The 13,880-nt window shown below is 54.3% G+C and overlaps 1 protein-coding gene across 3 annotated transcripts; it reads right to left on the bottom strand.

Annotated features, from left to right (window-relative positions):
• Positions 1-5,392: 5,392 nt before the first annotated feature.
• On the bottom strand, positions 5,393-10,151 carry CABP2 (calcium binding protein 2). Of its 3 annotated transcripts, XM_010837682.1 has the most exons (7): positions 10,029-10,085; positions 9,371-9,547; positions 8,785-8,815; positions 7,809-7,943; positions 7,005-7,114; positions 6,758-6,905; positions 5,404-5,640 (listed from the first exon to the last, which is right to left on the bottom strand). In XM_010837682.1, exons 1-7 carry the CDS (start codon positions 10,083-10,085, stop codon positions 5,615-5,617), a joined length of 684 nt encoding a protein of 227 aa, XP_010835984.1. In that variant the 3' UTR covers positions 5,404-5,614. The 3 variants fall into 3 exon arrangements, with proteins under 3 accessions (XP_010835985.1, XP_010835984.1, XP_010835986.1); XM_010837683.1 differs by lacking the exon at positions 9,371-9,547 and having other exon boundaries at positions 5,393-5,640; positions 10,029-10,151; XM_010837684.1 differs by lacking the exon at positions 9,371-9,547 and having other exon boundaries at positions 7,803-7,943; positions 10,029-10,070.
• Positions 10,152-13,880: the final 3,729 nt, after the last annotated feature.

The raw sequence follows: 13,880 nt of genomic DNA, 5'->3' as shown, positions 1-13,880 counted from the left end.
GAATTTCATAGGGTTGTTGTGGGGATTAAATGAATATTCATAAAGTGTCTACTGTTTCATTTCCTTTTTCCTATCCATATCTCCACTCAGATCCCTCCCCTCAAATCTCATTCCTCACAACCCTGGATCTTAGACTCTCCTCCAAACATTAACCTTTTTCCTGAGACTCTTCCTCCTCCTCAAAATCTCATGCCCCTCCCCACCCCACCCCTACCCCCGCCAGCTCTGTAGATTTTTTTCATGCCGAGGACATTGTTTATTCATTCAACAAACATTTTCTCACTCCATCCTCCATCTCAGGCCTTGTGCTGGACACTGATGGAAATGAACTAGTCATGGTTTCTGTCCTCAAGGAGATCCTAGTCTCAAAGAGAGACAGACAGGGAAGTAAAGCCACACAATAGAGTAAGACAGTGTGGATTCCTGGGGCAAGGAATTCCAGAGGGACAATTCCTCTGGAATTCAGAGTAAGGGTCCAGCCTTGTGACATCACAGAAGGCTTCCCAGTAGAGGTGACTTTCAATAGGTGAGTCAACAAAGAAACTGATGTTTTTATACAATGGACTCTTATTCAGCAATAAAAGGAAATTATCTACTCAGAAAAAGACACAGACATATTGCTAAGTGAAAGAAGTCAGTCTGAAAAAGACACATGCAGTATGATGCCAATGATATGACATTCTGGAAAAGGAGACTCATACAGAAGGTAAACAAGGTACTGGTTGCCAGGAGTTGGTGAGGGGTAAAACTGAGTAGGTAAAGCATAATCTGGAAATTGGAAATGAGTGGAGCCCATAAGAACACAGACAAAAAGCACTGCACCCTCGTTGATGATGTGGTTTCCCATGGGAGTATGGGCTAACAATTCTTGATGTTGGAATGAGAAGTTACAGGTAAGTGAGGAGGAGGAGGACGCTAGAATGATCCATGTGGTAATGGACCAGAGTTGGAGATACCAATAGGAACTCATGTTTAGCTTGATATAAATACAGTTGGTTATATGCAGAAATACTTAAAATGTTTTATATCCACAAGTTGGTGTACATATATACATCCTCATTCTATTAGAGTGCCTAGAAGCAACTTAACAGCCAGATCTTGGTTTCAAATACCATTCTCCAATAAAATGAAGCAGAGTTCCTTGGAGAAATGGCTGACTCTAGGACTGGGACCCAAAATATGCAAGATAATTCTGGAACAGCTAGTAGTGCCAGAAAGTAAGAAAACGCTAAAACAAAACTCAAAACTCCCAAACCCAAGCCCCTACAGTGATGGGGGTATGTCAGAGGGGCACAGGAGCCAAATGAAAGAGCTCTCAATGGCCAAAGGTGGAGCACTTTGAGCAAGAAAATTGATAAAATAGTACTGGATTATAACTTGTATAAAATATATATTGATATAAAAAATAGTGAGCAAATAAATGGAGAAAAGACAAATCGACCTTTAATAGGATTGGATGTAATAGGAGAAAGGAAATGAAATGAGTAATTTTACAGCACAGAAACCTGACAGAAACACTACTCTCAGCCAAGTGATCAATGTCAGAATCAATGATGATGTCATGTTGATAATATGGATAGTATATGTTGGGATGAGAACGCCATTCTTTTTTAAATATTTATTTGGCTGTGCTGAGTCTCAGTTGCAGCATGTGGAATCTAGTTCCCTGACCAGGGCAATTGAATCCCGGCCCCCTGCCCTGGGAGCCCAGAGTCTTAGCCACTGGACCACCAGGGAAGTCCCAAGAACCCCATTCTAACTGTGGTAAAAACAAGCAAATCCCAATTTAGGGACATTCTATAAAAATACCTGACTGGTATTCCTTAAAACTGACAAGATAATTAAAAAAGAAAATTCTGTAAAACCATCACAACCAAGAGCACCCTAAAAAGACATGATTTCTAATGTAAATGGTGTCCTGGAAAGCACTCTGGAACAGAACAAGGGAAGAAGAGATGAAATCTGCATAAAATGTGGTCTTTAATAATAATGCATCACTATTAGTTAATTGGGCTTCCCTGTGGGCACAGACCGTAAAGAATCTACCTGTGATGTGGGAGATCCAGGTTCAATCCCTGGGTTGGGAAGATCCCCTGGAGAAGGGAATAGCTACCCACTCCAGTATCCTGGCCTGGAGAATTCCATGGACTGTATAGTCAGTGTGGTCTCAAAGAGTCGAACACAACTGAGCAACTTTCATTTTCACAAGTGTTCTTGCCTTGAGAATTCCATGGACAGAGGAGCCTGGTGGGCTACATAGTCCATGGCCTCGCAAAGAATCGGACACGCCTGAGCAACTTTCACTTCACTTCGCTCACAGTTCATGAGCAGTGTCAGAAGTACCATTCTAATGTAAGATGTTACTAGAGTGTTGTGGTTCATTCTGTGTGTCGATCTGACTGGGTCATGGAGGTGCCCGGGCCGTAGGTCCAACATTATTTTGGAGTGTCTTGAGGGAGCGTCTGGATGAGATGCATTGAATCTGAGTACTAAGTAAAGTGAATGGGTCTTCCCAGTGTGGGCTGAAGATCTGAATGGAAAAAAAAGGCTGAGTGAGGGAGGAGTTTTGCCTGCCTGACCTTTGAGCAGGGTCAGCAGGCTTTTGCTCTCAGACTGGAACTTCCCACATCAACTTTTCTGGTTTTGGGGCCTCTGGGCTCGGACTGGAACTATATCACCAGGTCTCCCATATCACTAGCTTGCTGACTACAGATCTGAGGATGGCTCAGTGCCCATAATTGCCTGAGCCGATTCCTTAATAATAAATGTCTTTACACTGACACATCTCTTATTGGTTCTGTTTCTCTGGAGAGCCTTGACTAACACATGGGAGAAACTGGATGTGAGGTATTCAGGAGCTCCCTGTCCTGTCTTCAGTATAATTCTGTAAACCGGGAACTACTCTTAAATAAGTGGATTAACATCCTTATCGGGGTGATGGTTACCTGGCTGCATATGCATGCAAAAACTCACTGAACTGTACACTCATCCATGTTACTGAATGTACATTATACCTCAACTATTAAAAGTGAAACTGAGACTTCTCTGGTGGTCCAGAGGTTAAGAATCTGCCTTCCAGTTCCAGGGACACAGGCTTGATCCCTGGTCGGGAACAAAGATCCCGCACGCTGCAGGCCAACTCAGCCTGAGCACTGCATCCACTGAACCTGCACGCTCTGGAGCCCATGCTCTGCAATGAGAGATGCCCCACATGCTGCTGCAAAGACCCTGCTGCTGCTGCTGCTGCTGCTGAGTCACTTCAGTGGTGTCCGACTCTGTGCGACCCCAGAGACGGCAGCCCACCAGGCTCCCCCGTCCCTGGGATTCTCCAGGCAAGAACACTGGAGTGGGTTGCCATTTCCTTCTCCAACGCATGAAAGTGAAAAGTGAAAGTGAAGTCGCTCAGTCGTGTCCGACTCCTAGCAACCCCATGGACTACAGCCCACCAGGCTCCTCCGGCCATGGGATTTGCCAGGCAAGAGTACTGGAGTGGGGTGCCATCGCCTTCTTCACTGCAAAGACCCAGTGCAGCCAAAATTAAAAAGAAATAAATACAGTGAACTTAAAGTAAAAATCTCAACTGACAGCTTCTCTTGGAAAACCAGGAGATCCTGTAGCTCTAGCCTATTCCAACTGGCAGCAGCCAGTGGAGCTGGAGGGCAGGTGCCCCCTTTAGACGGGGGAGGGGTTCTTGGCTCCACATAGTTGCTGCCTGCTTATTGGTCTTTGTAGCCCTGGTCCCTGCTCCAGCTGTGTCTGCTTGGAACTTCTGGGCTAACAGCCTTTTTGGGGTGGGAGGGCGTGTGGGGGATTTAGGGGAGCTGCGGGCACTGCTGATGCCAGCAGATACACGGCAGCCAATTAAAACCTCCCCACCAACCGTCCCCCCTCCCCAGTTCCAACCATAGCACCTACCAAGCTGGGGCCAGTGGGAGGCTGACCTTGAGCAGGGTCTGCTCTTCCCCTGGCCCATGTCCATCATTCTCCCCAGCCCCTGCAGAGGGGACAGATTTCTTCTCTGGCAGTAATGCCATCTGTGCGTGTCGGTGGAGGGTAGGGGGAAGGAGGGTGGACCATGGCTCCCAGACAAGCTGCAACTCCCCCCTCATCCCCAAGCCTGCCAGACTGGCAGAAGAGATCACCTAATTGGGGATTAAGGATTAATTGTGATCTGCCAGGCAAGTGGTGCTGAGGCTGCTGCAGCCAGCCCTGGCACCTCGGTGTCCAAGCTCCAGACTGAGCAAGGTGCTGGTGGCTGCCTGCCTGATCTGTCTCAAGGCCATCTTGTTGGCACAATCACTGAAAGCTCCTCCCCTTTCTGGGCCTAGAGGTCAAGTTCATCCTTCCTCCCAGCAGGTGGGAACGGTGGCTGGTCATGCAGGGCTAGAAGAGGCCTCAGCCTGTCCAGGGTCCACTCCGACCTGAAGGCTCCCTTTCTGGTTGGCACTGTGACTCTACAGTCCCCAGGCCTAGCTGAAGTCCCCCTGATGCTTCTTCCTAACATGTGTGACTGTATGCCAGTTCCTCATCCTCATGGAGCCTTCCAGCGCCAGGCACAGGGACTGGATCATCCCAGGGGACAATGGGGGGCCATGGCCAGTTTCTGGATAGGAGTGTGACAAAACACAAATGGCATTTTAGAAAGAAAAATCTGGCAGCACGTGCTGCACGGCCGGGAGCAGGGAGAGGACAGTGGAGCTGGGAGAACTCCCGCACATTGCTGGGACCTGGCTCCCAGGTCCCTCGATATGGAAAGTGGGGCTATGAAGACCATGGCAGGGCTGGAGTGAGGAGCTGTATCATTTGGTTTCCCTGGGAGGCAAACACCAAGGTGAAGTTCGGAATGTGAAAAAGAGGAAGTATGATAAAGAAGGATTGGGCAGAGAGTTGCTGATTCGGGGCTGACCTGACCACACCTCGGCTAAACTAGAGCGGGGAGCTTGGAACAGAGCCCACTTGTGTGTGTGGTCAGTGGCTGCAGGCTCCAGGGAAGAGTGAGGTGTGTGCCCAAAGGCTGAGATATATCCTGAAGGGGCCTGTCAGCTCCCTCACCCCCTGCAGCCCACCAGCAAGTTCTTTCTTGCAGGGAGCTCTGAGCTGCGCCCCTCTAAGAGGAAATGGGAAGGAGCTTGGGAGAAGCCCTTAGGCACATGGTCTTCGGTTGTAACCTTGGATCCAGAAGAGCACTTCACAGGGTGAGGGGCCACCATGCACCCACCTCTGGGAGAAACAGGTTGGGTTTACTCATCTGGGAACATTTCCCAGTACTTGCTCTGGGCTGGCTGCAGGATCTAGGGAGGGCCCCTTACCCACCCAAAGTTCACAATCGAGAGGACTTCACTTTGAGGGCCAGATACCTGCAGGATGAACAAGTGAGCAGTGGAACCTGTGTCCCCAGCTCGAACATGCTTTATTGTCAGAGAAACAGAGCTGGGCAAGGGGGCTTGGTGGAGGAGGGGGGTGGAGGTGTTGCAGGCAAGGGCTGCGCACACTGGCCAGGGCAGGGAGAAGAGGGGGAGGGGTCCAAGCTGGAGGTGAGGGGCTCCAAGAACACACTGGCAGGCAGTGGCTCTGGTCCCAAGTCCTGTCTGCTGCTTCCAGCTTCTGTGCAGGCTCAGCGAGACATCATTCGCACAAACTCTGCCAGGACAAAGCCAACATTTCAGTCTGCTCTCTGGACCTCGACACCCTGGAGTGAGGCGAAGATACTGGCTTCGAGGTGGGAGGGGGTGTGGTCAAGGGCAGGACCTGCAACGGAGTCCCCTGAATTTGGTGGAGAAGAGGGGCTTTGTCTTATGGGGGAAAAAAAATCTTGTAACTGAACCTACTTTCCTCTTTGCTTTGGCTGCTAGGAAGCTCGCGAACACTTTTGGGCCTACCTTGGAGAATTTCTACACACTGACTTTCCTTATGTGTGTTAGTCACTCAGTCGCGTCTGACTCGTTGTGACCCTATGAACTGTAACCCGCCAGACTCCTCTGTCCATGGACTACTCCAAGCAAGAATACTGGAGTGGGTAGCCATTGCCTTCTCCAGGGGATCTTCTTGACCCAGGGATTGAACCTTGGTTTCATGCATTGCAGGCAGATTCTTTACCATCTGAGCCACCAAGGAAGCCCTGACTTTCTGTGAAAGTGAAAGTTTCTCAGTTGTGTTTGGCTCTTTTCGACCCCATGGACTATACAGTCCATGGAATTCTCCAGGCCAGAATACTGGAGTGGGTAGCCTTTCCCTTCTCCAGGGGATCTTCCCAACCCACGGATCGAACCCAGGTCGTCTGCATTGTAGGCGGATTTTTTTTACCAGCTGAGCCACAACGGAAGCCCAAGAATACTGGAGTGGGTAGTCTGTCCCTTCTCCCGCAGATCTTCCCGACCCCAGGAATCAAACTGGGGTCTCCTGCATTGCGGGTGGATTCTTTACCAGCTGAGCTATGAGGGAAGACTTTACTTTCCTTGGCTTCCTTTTATTATTTAATCCTTGTTTTCCCTCTGTTGGGAAGGGGTAGGCTTCCTGGATCTAGACGCTGGCTCCATCCACTTCTTTTGCTAAGCACCCTCGCTTCCCTAAGAACCGACTTTCTCCTCCTTGTGGGGTTAAGCCTGGCTTCCTCCCAGGTTCTCCTGATGGTTAGCCGGCAGAGGAGATAGGTGTGCTTAGCACAGAGCCTGGCACACACACAGCGCTTGAGGCTCTTCCTCTGTGAAAACTCGCGCAGGGTCCGCGGTGCTGAGCGTGGGGGAGCGGTGGGCTGTACCTTCGAAGTCCACCAGGCCGTCCCCGTTGAGGTCAATGTCGCGGAGGATCTCGTCCACCTCCCGCTGGCTGAGCCGCTCTCCCAGCAGGGCCTTCAGGGCCGCCCGGAGCTCACCCAGGCTGATGCAGCCGTCCCCGTTGGTGTCGAACTGCGGCGACACCGGGTCACGAACCAGTCATTCATTCGCGCGGCCCCGCCCTCACCGCCGACACGCAGGCCCCGCCCGCCCCGGCCCCGGGGACCCCACCTCCCGGAAGGCGTCCCGCAGCTCCCGGACGCCGATCATGTCCGCGGTCTCCGCTAGCAGCTTGGGGCCCATCAGCTCCACAAAGTCTTCAAAGTCCACCTTCCCGCCACCTGGGGGCCACGCCCAGAAGAGACCCGGAACCATCAGAGACCCCTGCCCAGCCCTGGCCTCCTCCGCCCTCCCCTCCTGGCCTGTGTCCCTCTCCCCGCCCCACTGAATGGGCCTTTCCCTCCCTCTGGTTCTCCTAGGCTGTGTCTCCTGCCGGCTTCCCTTAATTTTCCTGAAGAGCTCAGTTGGGCTCAAGTTCCTGACTCCAGTGACCTGGCTGTGTGACCTTAGGCAAGTCACAGGGACCTTTCAGAGACTGTGGCTGAGTGCTAAGTCGCTTCAGTTGTGTCCAACTCTTTGTGACCCCATGGACTGCAGCCCGCCAGTCTCCTCTGTCCATGGGATTTCCCAGACAAGAGTACTGGAGTGGGGTTGCTATTTTCTTCTCCAGAGGATCTTCCCAACCTAGGGTTTGAACCCCGGTCTCTTAAGTCTGCTCCGTTGATAGGCAGTGTCTTTACCACTAGCGGAGACTGTTGCCTCATCTAAAAAGTGGGCATGCTAGCCCTTGACCCACCCACCTCACGGGGGATGGTGAGATGTCTGGAGGCAGAGAGCTTGCCGTGAGAACAACCAAAATCCCAGGTTCTGGGAGCCAACCTGTGTAGCCACCTCGGTTCCCTGAGCTGCCCGGCTGCCCTGACCGTGGTCATGGCCACTGGAGAACTGGGGGTGGGACAGGTCTCAGGCACATACTGATTTGCTGGGAGATCTCGATGAGCTCCATCTCGGTGGGCATGTAGCCCAGCGTCCGCATGCAGGCCCCAAGCTCCTGGTAGCCGATGTAGCCGTCCCGGTCTCTGTCAAACTCCTGGAAGGCGGCCTGCAGCTCTGCCAGGCAGGGCGGGGTCAGGCCTTTCCGCATGTCCCCTGGGACCCCAGCCTGGATTAGACCTTCTCACCTTGGTCCTGTCATGTCCTGCTTTCTAAACAGTTGTTTCTCTTTGCTACCCCAGGGTCTTTGCAAATGTCATTCCTTTCATTCACTCTGCAAATATTTAAGGGACATCTGCTCTGTGCCAAGCGCTACTCTCGGTACTGCAGATGTGGCAGTGAAGAAAGAAAAAGATGAAGGAGAGAAAGAGAGAGGGAGGGGAAGAAAGAGAGAAAGGGAGAAAGAAAAGAAGGAAGGAAGAGAGGAAGGAAAGAAAGAAAGGAGAGAGTGAAGGAGGTGAGAAAGAAAGAGAAAGGAAAAAACAGTCCTTGACCTCATGGAGCTCACATTCTGGAACATTCTTGGTCTTTATGCCACCTATTCAAGGAGGTCTTCCCTCTCAATTCAGTCCCCTCTGGCTCTTCGGATCACTTCCTTGAGAGTGCATAGCACCATTTGTACTGGCAGTTGACCTGTTGACATCTCTCTCCAGAGGACACAGTCCAGATCTATCTGGTTGGCCACGTTTCCCAGTACTCAGAACTGGGCCAGGCCCACAGTGGGCACCCAGGAAGTGTTCGCTGGATGAATTAAAGGGGGACCATGTCCCGCTGGGCAAATAGAAGCAGGAAACTGACAGCTTGGGGTTCTCTCAACCCCACCCTGCTCAGTCTGGTCCCCATCTTCCCGCTTGGATCCCCTCCAGCCTGCTTGCTCCCAGGTCCTCCTGGAGACTGCTCAGACCCCCACCCAGTGCCCCCCACTCTGGAAACTATAGTTCTTTCCCCAAGCCTTTACCTTCAACCTCCTCTGGCCGCAGCTCCCGGTCCTGAGGGAAGACAGAAGGGTTAAGAATTCCCTGGACAACCCCCTAGGTACCTGCACCTCCTCTTTCTTGTTCTCTGGGGCCCCCCACTCAGCCCCACAACATGCAGGCACTCCTTCCCTCCCACCATTCATGCTGATGGGCTGGGCATCTGGGCCCCCCTTCCTGTCCCCTGTGCCCCGCTCCTGGAGCTCCATTAGCCAGAGGTGGAGCTGGGGTTGGGCAGACCCTCCGGCTTGGCCATGTCTCTCTTGTTCTCTCTATTCCTCTTTGGGGGCCCTGTCTCTTCCCTGCCCATCCCCTTGGTGGCTCCTGTCTCCGCTGTTTCTCTGAGACACTCTCTGCCCCCCTCTTCTCTCTTTCCTGGCCTGTTTCCCCAGGTCCCCCCCCGTTTTGATCTTATGTCTGTTTCTCCATGCCTCTCTGTCCCCCACATTCCTAGATCTGTGAGCCTTTGCTCTGAGATCCCCACTCAGTCCTCTCCCCCCCACTCAAGGAGAGGCAAAACGTGGGGGCAAGGGTAGGGACCGGAGGCAGGCAGGTGGTGGCCGTACATACGAGCTGGGTGGCGGCGATGCTGGGCCGCAGAAAGATGCAGGCGGGCCCCACCACGCTGCTGAGCACGGAGTAGCCCTGGACGCCCGGCCCAGGGGCCCCCGGCTCCTCGGGACTGGGGCTGGGGCCCAGGCCATGGCGGGACCCCCCTGGGGGGGAGCCAGGCCACTGCCAGCGGTCCTGCAGCAGAGCCAGCCATGAGCTGGGGCAGTGACCCCTCTCCACCCTCACTTGCCAGCCTCTCCAGTTGTTAGAACCCAGCACAGGACAGTGGAACCTCACCATCAACACTCTCGACGAGAAGGGTCCACTCCCTTACTGTTCAGTGGGGCAAACCGAGGCCCAGAAAAGGGGCAAGGCACAGGGCCATGGTCACTCCAGAAGGCAAGGGCAGCAGCAGGAAGGGGGCAGTTGGATGGGCAGTTGGGGGGCCTGACAAGCTTGGCAGCAGAAGGCCCAGAGATCTGCAGGAGCCAAGACTATGATGGGTCAGAGTCTGGGGTCTGCCAGGGAAGATCTTGGTCGACAGTGGTGGGCGCCAACCCACTCATCCCCCTGCTGTGCCCACCTGTGACCCCAGTCGGGCCCTGCCCACCCCATCAGACCCTTTCAGGGTCCAGCCCAGCCTCCCGGCCTTGCTTCTCCCCCTTAACCCTCCTACCTTAGGCGCCCGGTGCCGGGGCCGCTTGGCACAGTTTCCCATGGGCCCTTGAACCATGCCAGTCCTGGAGTCCCTGGGGCAGCCCAAGGCTGGGCCTCAGAGGATGCTGTGGGCTCCCACCAGCTCCCAGTGAGAGTCTGAGATCACTGCAGGGGATTTTCCGAGGGTTTTGTGGGGAAGATCGCGGGCGGGTGGGCAGGCGGGGAGCCCGGGGCACAGGGGCTTGGGTCCTAATCTGGGATTATCTCTGAGCATCTCTGCTGGTGAGGGTGGCCACTTGGGGCGCAAGGCCCCCCCTGGAAGGCACAGCTTCCCCGTGCTCACTCCTGAGGGTCTTGCAGACACGCCCTCTCCAGCATTCTCTCCCTCCAGCCCAATCTGGAGAGATTTAATGTCTTCAGAAGCAGTGCCTAGACCTGGGAGGAGGAAGCCAGGTGCCTTGATTGCCAGGGTGGGCTGGGTCATCTCTCCAGGAAATGGCAGACCCAGGAAGCACCTGCCCCTCCCAGCTGGACCCCTGCTGTCACCTCAGAGCATCTGCCCAACCTGCCTGCCCTCGGCACCCCTGCCTGGACCTGCCCCAGCCTGGCTACTTAGGCGAGGACCCAAGGACAGCTGACTGGGCTCTGCGGTCTGGAAACAGGGCTCAGTGATGGCAGAGGTTGTGGGGGATGCCAGCCTCTCTCTGGACAGCTGAGTGGCTGCTGGCCCATCCATCAGAGTGCATGTCTGAGCTCCCCTCCCTGGGCTCAGCCCTGGGTTTGTCCTGTGGGTCCCCGCTGTTCCCTCACGGTTCCCTCAGCTGAGGATGACCCCACACCCCGGCCCCCTTTACCTGCCCATAGGCGGCCTGCACCTGAGCCTCCAGTTCCCGAAGGAGCGCCCGCCGCCTGGTGGCTGCTGGGCTGGCAGGGGCCCCGCTAGGCCCTGGCGTGACCTCGGAGGGGGTGGGGTCCCCCGTGGGGAGGCTGCCATCTGCCGGGCCCTGGGGAAGGGCCATGGAGACGAGCGCTTGGCACCTCCTGCCGTCTGAGGGGCACTGCCCACTCCACTTTCCCAGGGCCTGCGGGAGGGTGGCCTTGTGGGCAGCTGCAGGTGTGGTTCCCACAGGGTCCCTGCTACTCTTCTTCCTGTTTCCGGCTCCAGGGGCTGGTGGGCCCCAGGCCCTCCGAGAACCCCATCTTTCCTAGCTCCCTGGACCCCTCACACAGCCCCTCCCTGAAACCCTACCTTGACACCCACCGCGCTCAGGCTGCCACAGACCGTGCCCGGGGCTCCTCGCGTCACAGCGGCCTGTCTGCTCATCTCCCCATATGCCCCTCCGCCTCTGAGTCTGTGTTGTTCTCTGCCCCTCCCTGGCCCCTCTGCTCCGGGGGGTCTCTCTCACCCGCCGTTCTCGCTCCACCCCCTGCCCCCTGCTGACATCTGCCCAGCTGTGTTCCTGTGGGTCCTTCTGCCCACTTGTGCCCATCTCTTTGTCAGTTGCCTCCCTCTGTTGGGTGAGACTCTTTCCCATATCAGTCTGTCCCTCTTTCTGTCTGTGCATTCTTGCTCTTCCTGTTCTCCGTAGGATGCCCTCTCCCAGGATGGCTCTTGGACTCTGGAAAAACCATCCCCCTAAGCCCCATCCCAGATCTGCCCCCCTTTCCCCAACCCAGAGCCCTGGGGTATCTCTGCACTTGCCCACCACCCCACTTCCGCCCGCACCTCCCACCTAACCTGTGCAGACCTCCAACTTCCTGCTTCTTGGGGAGAAGGGTGAGGGTGGGCCAGGCAGCCTGCAGCGGCCTCTTGTGTGCCCCTCCCCCCAGGTTTTGCCCCTAACCCACTTACCACCCAGCTGCCGGCTCCTCACCTCCCAGAATGAGGTCAGTTGTCCTGCCCCGGCCCTGCTCCGGGCCCCTCATGATTTATTCACCTGCCCCCCGCACCGGCCTTTGTCCAAGGGAACCAGATCCCACCAAGCACCTGCCACCTGAGCTGGTGGCGCTGGCCTCTCTTGCCATAGCATGGCCATCCATTCATGTATTTCTTTTGTAAACACTAAAGGTCTGCCGGGATCCAGCCCTGGGCCAACACGACAGACCCCTGCTTTCAGGCACATCTAATTCAGAAAAGGGCCGAGAGACAGTCTCCAAGAGCTTTGGGGCAGGGACCTAGGCATCAGGAAGGCTTCATGGGGGAGATGGGCAGATGGGCAACATTCTAAGCATTGCTCACTGATGTTTACCTGGGTGAGTCCCAGGGTCCCAAGCAGGGACCAGCTGTGAACATGGGGTGTTCCAAGGCGCTGGAATCCAACAGAGTCTGTGGGTGGAGGCCTTCAGGAGGGAGGAAGGGCTTGTAACCCCTGCAAAGGCCACAAGAGGTCGGAGAAAACTCCCAGGAGACTCGATTTCAGCAAATGTTTGTGGACCCCCTGCTGTGCACCTTCCTGGGCCCTCCCACCTGGTTTGCACCTTCAGAGCCGACTGGAGGGGTGAGCACAGGGAAGGGCCTGACCGGCTGTCAGAGAAGGAGCGTGGGGACCTTGATTGGATAGAGGCTGGGGAAGTGACCTGTGAGCCGAGACCAGAGGGATGATGGGAGTGACCACATGAAGCGGGGCGGGTGGACTTGCAGGCAGAGGGAACGGCCTCCACAGAGCCCTGAGTGAATCTGAGCAAAGGCCAGGGTTGAGAGGCCAGTGGATGCCGGCCGGTGGTCAAGGGTGGCTCATTGTGACCATTCATGTTGACCATTTGAAGGCTCAGCTTCAGCATCCTTCAGTCCCTCTGCACCCTGGGTCACAGCTCCTCCCAGAGGCCAGGCGTGCACAGCATCCCCAGAGGGACTGCAAACATCCCTTAGAGAATTCTCCTGTTTTCTGCATGGTCTTAGAATGGACCTGCAGGCCTGGGATCTCCCCTGCATTTGCTGTGTGACCCTACGCAAGGTATTTCATCTCTCTGAGTCTTACTTTCCTTACGGAAAGTGGGTAAGAAAGTTTCCTTATCTGGAAAATAGGGATTGACCTAGTATTTGCCTCATGGTGCCTTTGTGAAAATTAAATGAGAAAAGACCAATCAGGTTCCTGGTGTATTGGAAAGGCTCAAAAAACTGTGCATGTCACATGAGATGAAAGAATCCATGTCCAAATAACCTGCTAAGAAGGTGGGGAAGTGTTGAGAAATGTGTCCCAAAGTATAAGCCAAAGAAGTGGGGACTATCACTGGTCAGGGTATGTGGGCTGGAAGCATTTTCAATAAAGGAGCAAAGCCTTCATGTCCAACTCCAGGGTCCAAGATGCCCAGGTGGATCAGTGGTGGACAAATGAATGGATGGATGGTTTGGTAGATAAGTGAGTGGTTGGATTGGTTGCCAGATGATTTGAAGGGTTTGAATGGTTGGTGATGGGAAGGATGAACAATTGAGAAGCTGGATGGATAGACAAACATGGATGGAAGGATGAATAAATGGACAGGTGGATGTATAGTTGAGAAGATAGATGGGAAGTTGGATGAATGAATGGATGGACAGTTGGGTGACTTCATGGAAGGATGGGTAGATGATTTGATGGCTAATGGTTTCATAGACAGATGGTTGGTTGGATGGATAGATGGGTGAATGGAAAGATGGAGGTACAGACAAGTAGAGGATGATTGTGTAGGTAAATGAGTAGCGGCTGGGTAAATGAGATGGTGGGTAAACGGACAGGTAGATGTTTTGATGGATTACTGGTCTAATGTTTGGTTGTCGAATGGCTGAATAACTGGGTGAAAGTGAAAGTCACTCAGTTGTGTCTGACTCTGCGACCCCATGGACTATACAGTCCATGGAATTCTCCAGGCCAGAACACTGGAGTGGGTTCCT

The sequence above is a fragment of the Bison bison genome, unplaced genomic scaffold (assembly GCF_000754665.1).
Source record: "Bison bison bison isolate TAMUID 2011002044 unplaced genomic scaffold, Bison_UMD1.0 scf7180017864080, whole genome shotgun sequence".
Taxonomy (NCBI): domain Eukaryota; kingdom Metazoa; phylum Chordata; class Mammalia; order Artiodactyla; family Bovidae; genus Bison; species Bison bison.
The sequence above is the reverse complement of the archived record's forward strand: the minus strand, read 5'-3'. Positions and strand labels throughout refer to the sequence as shown.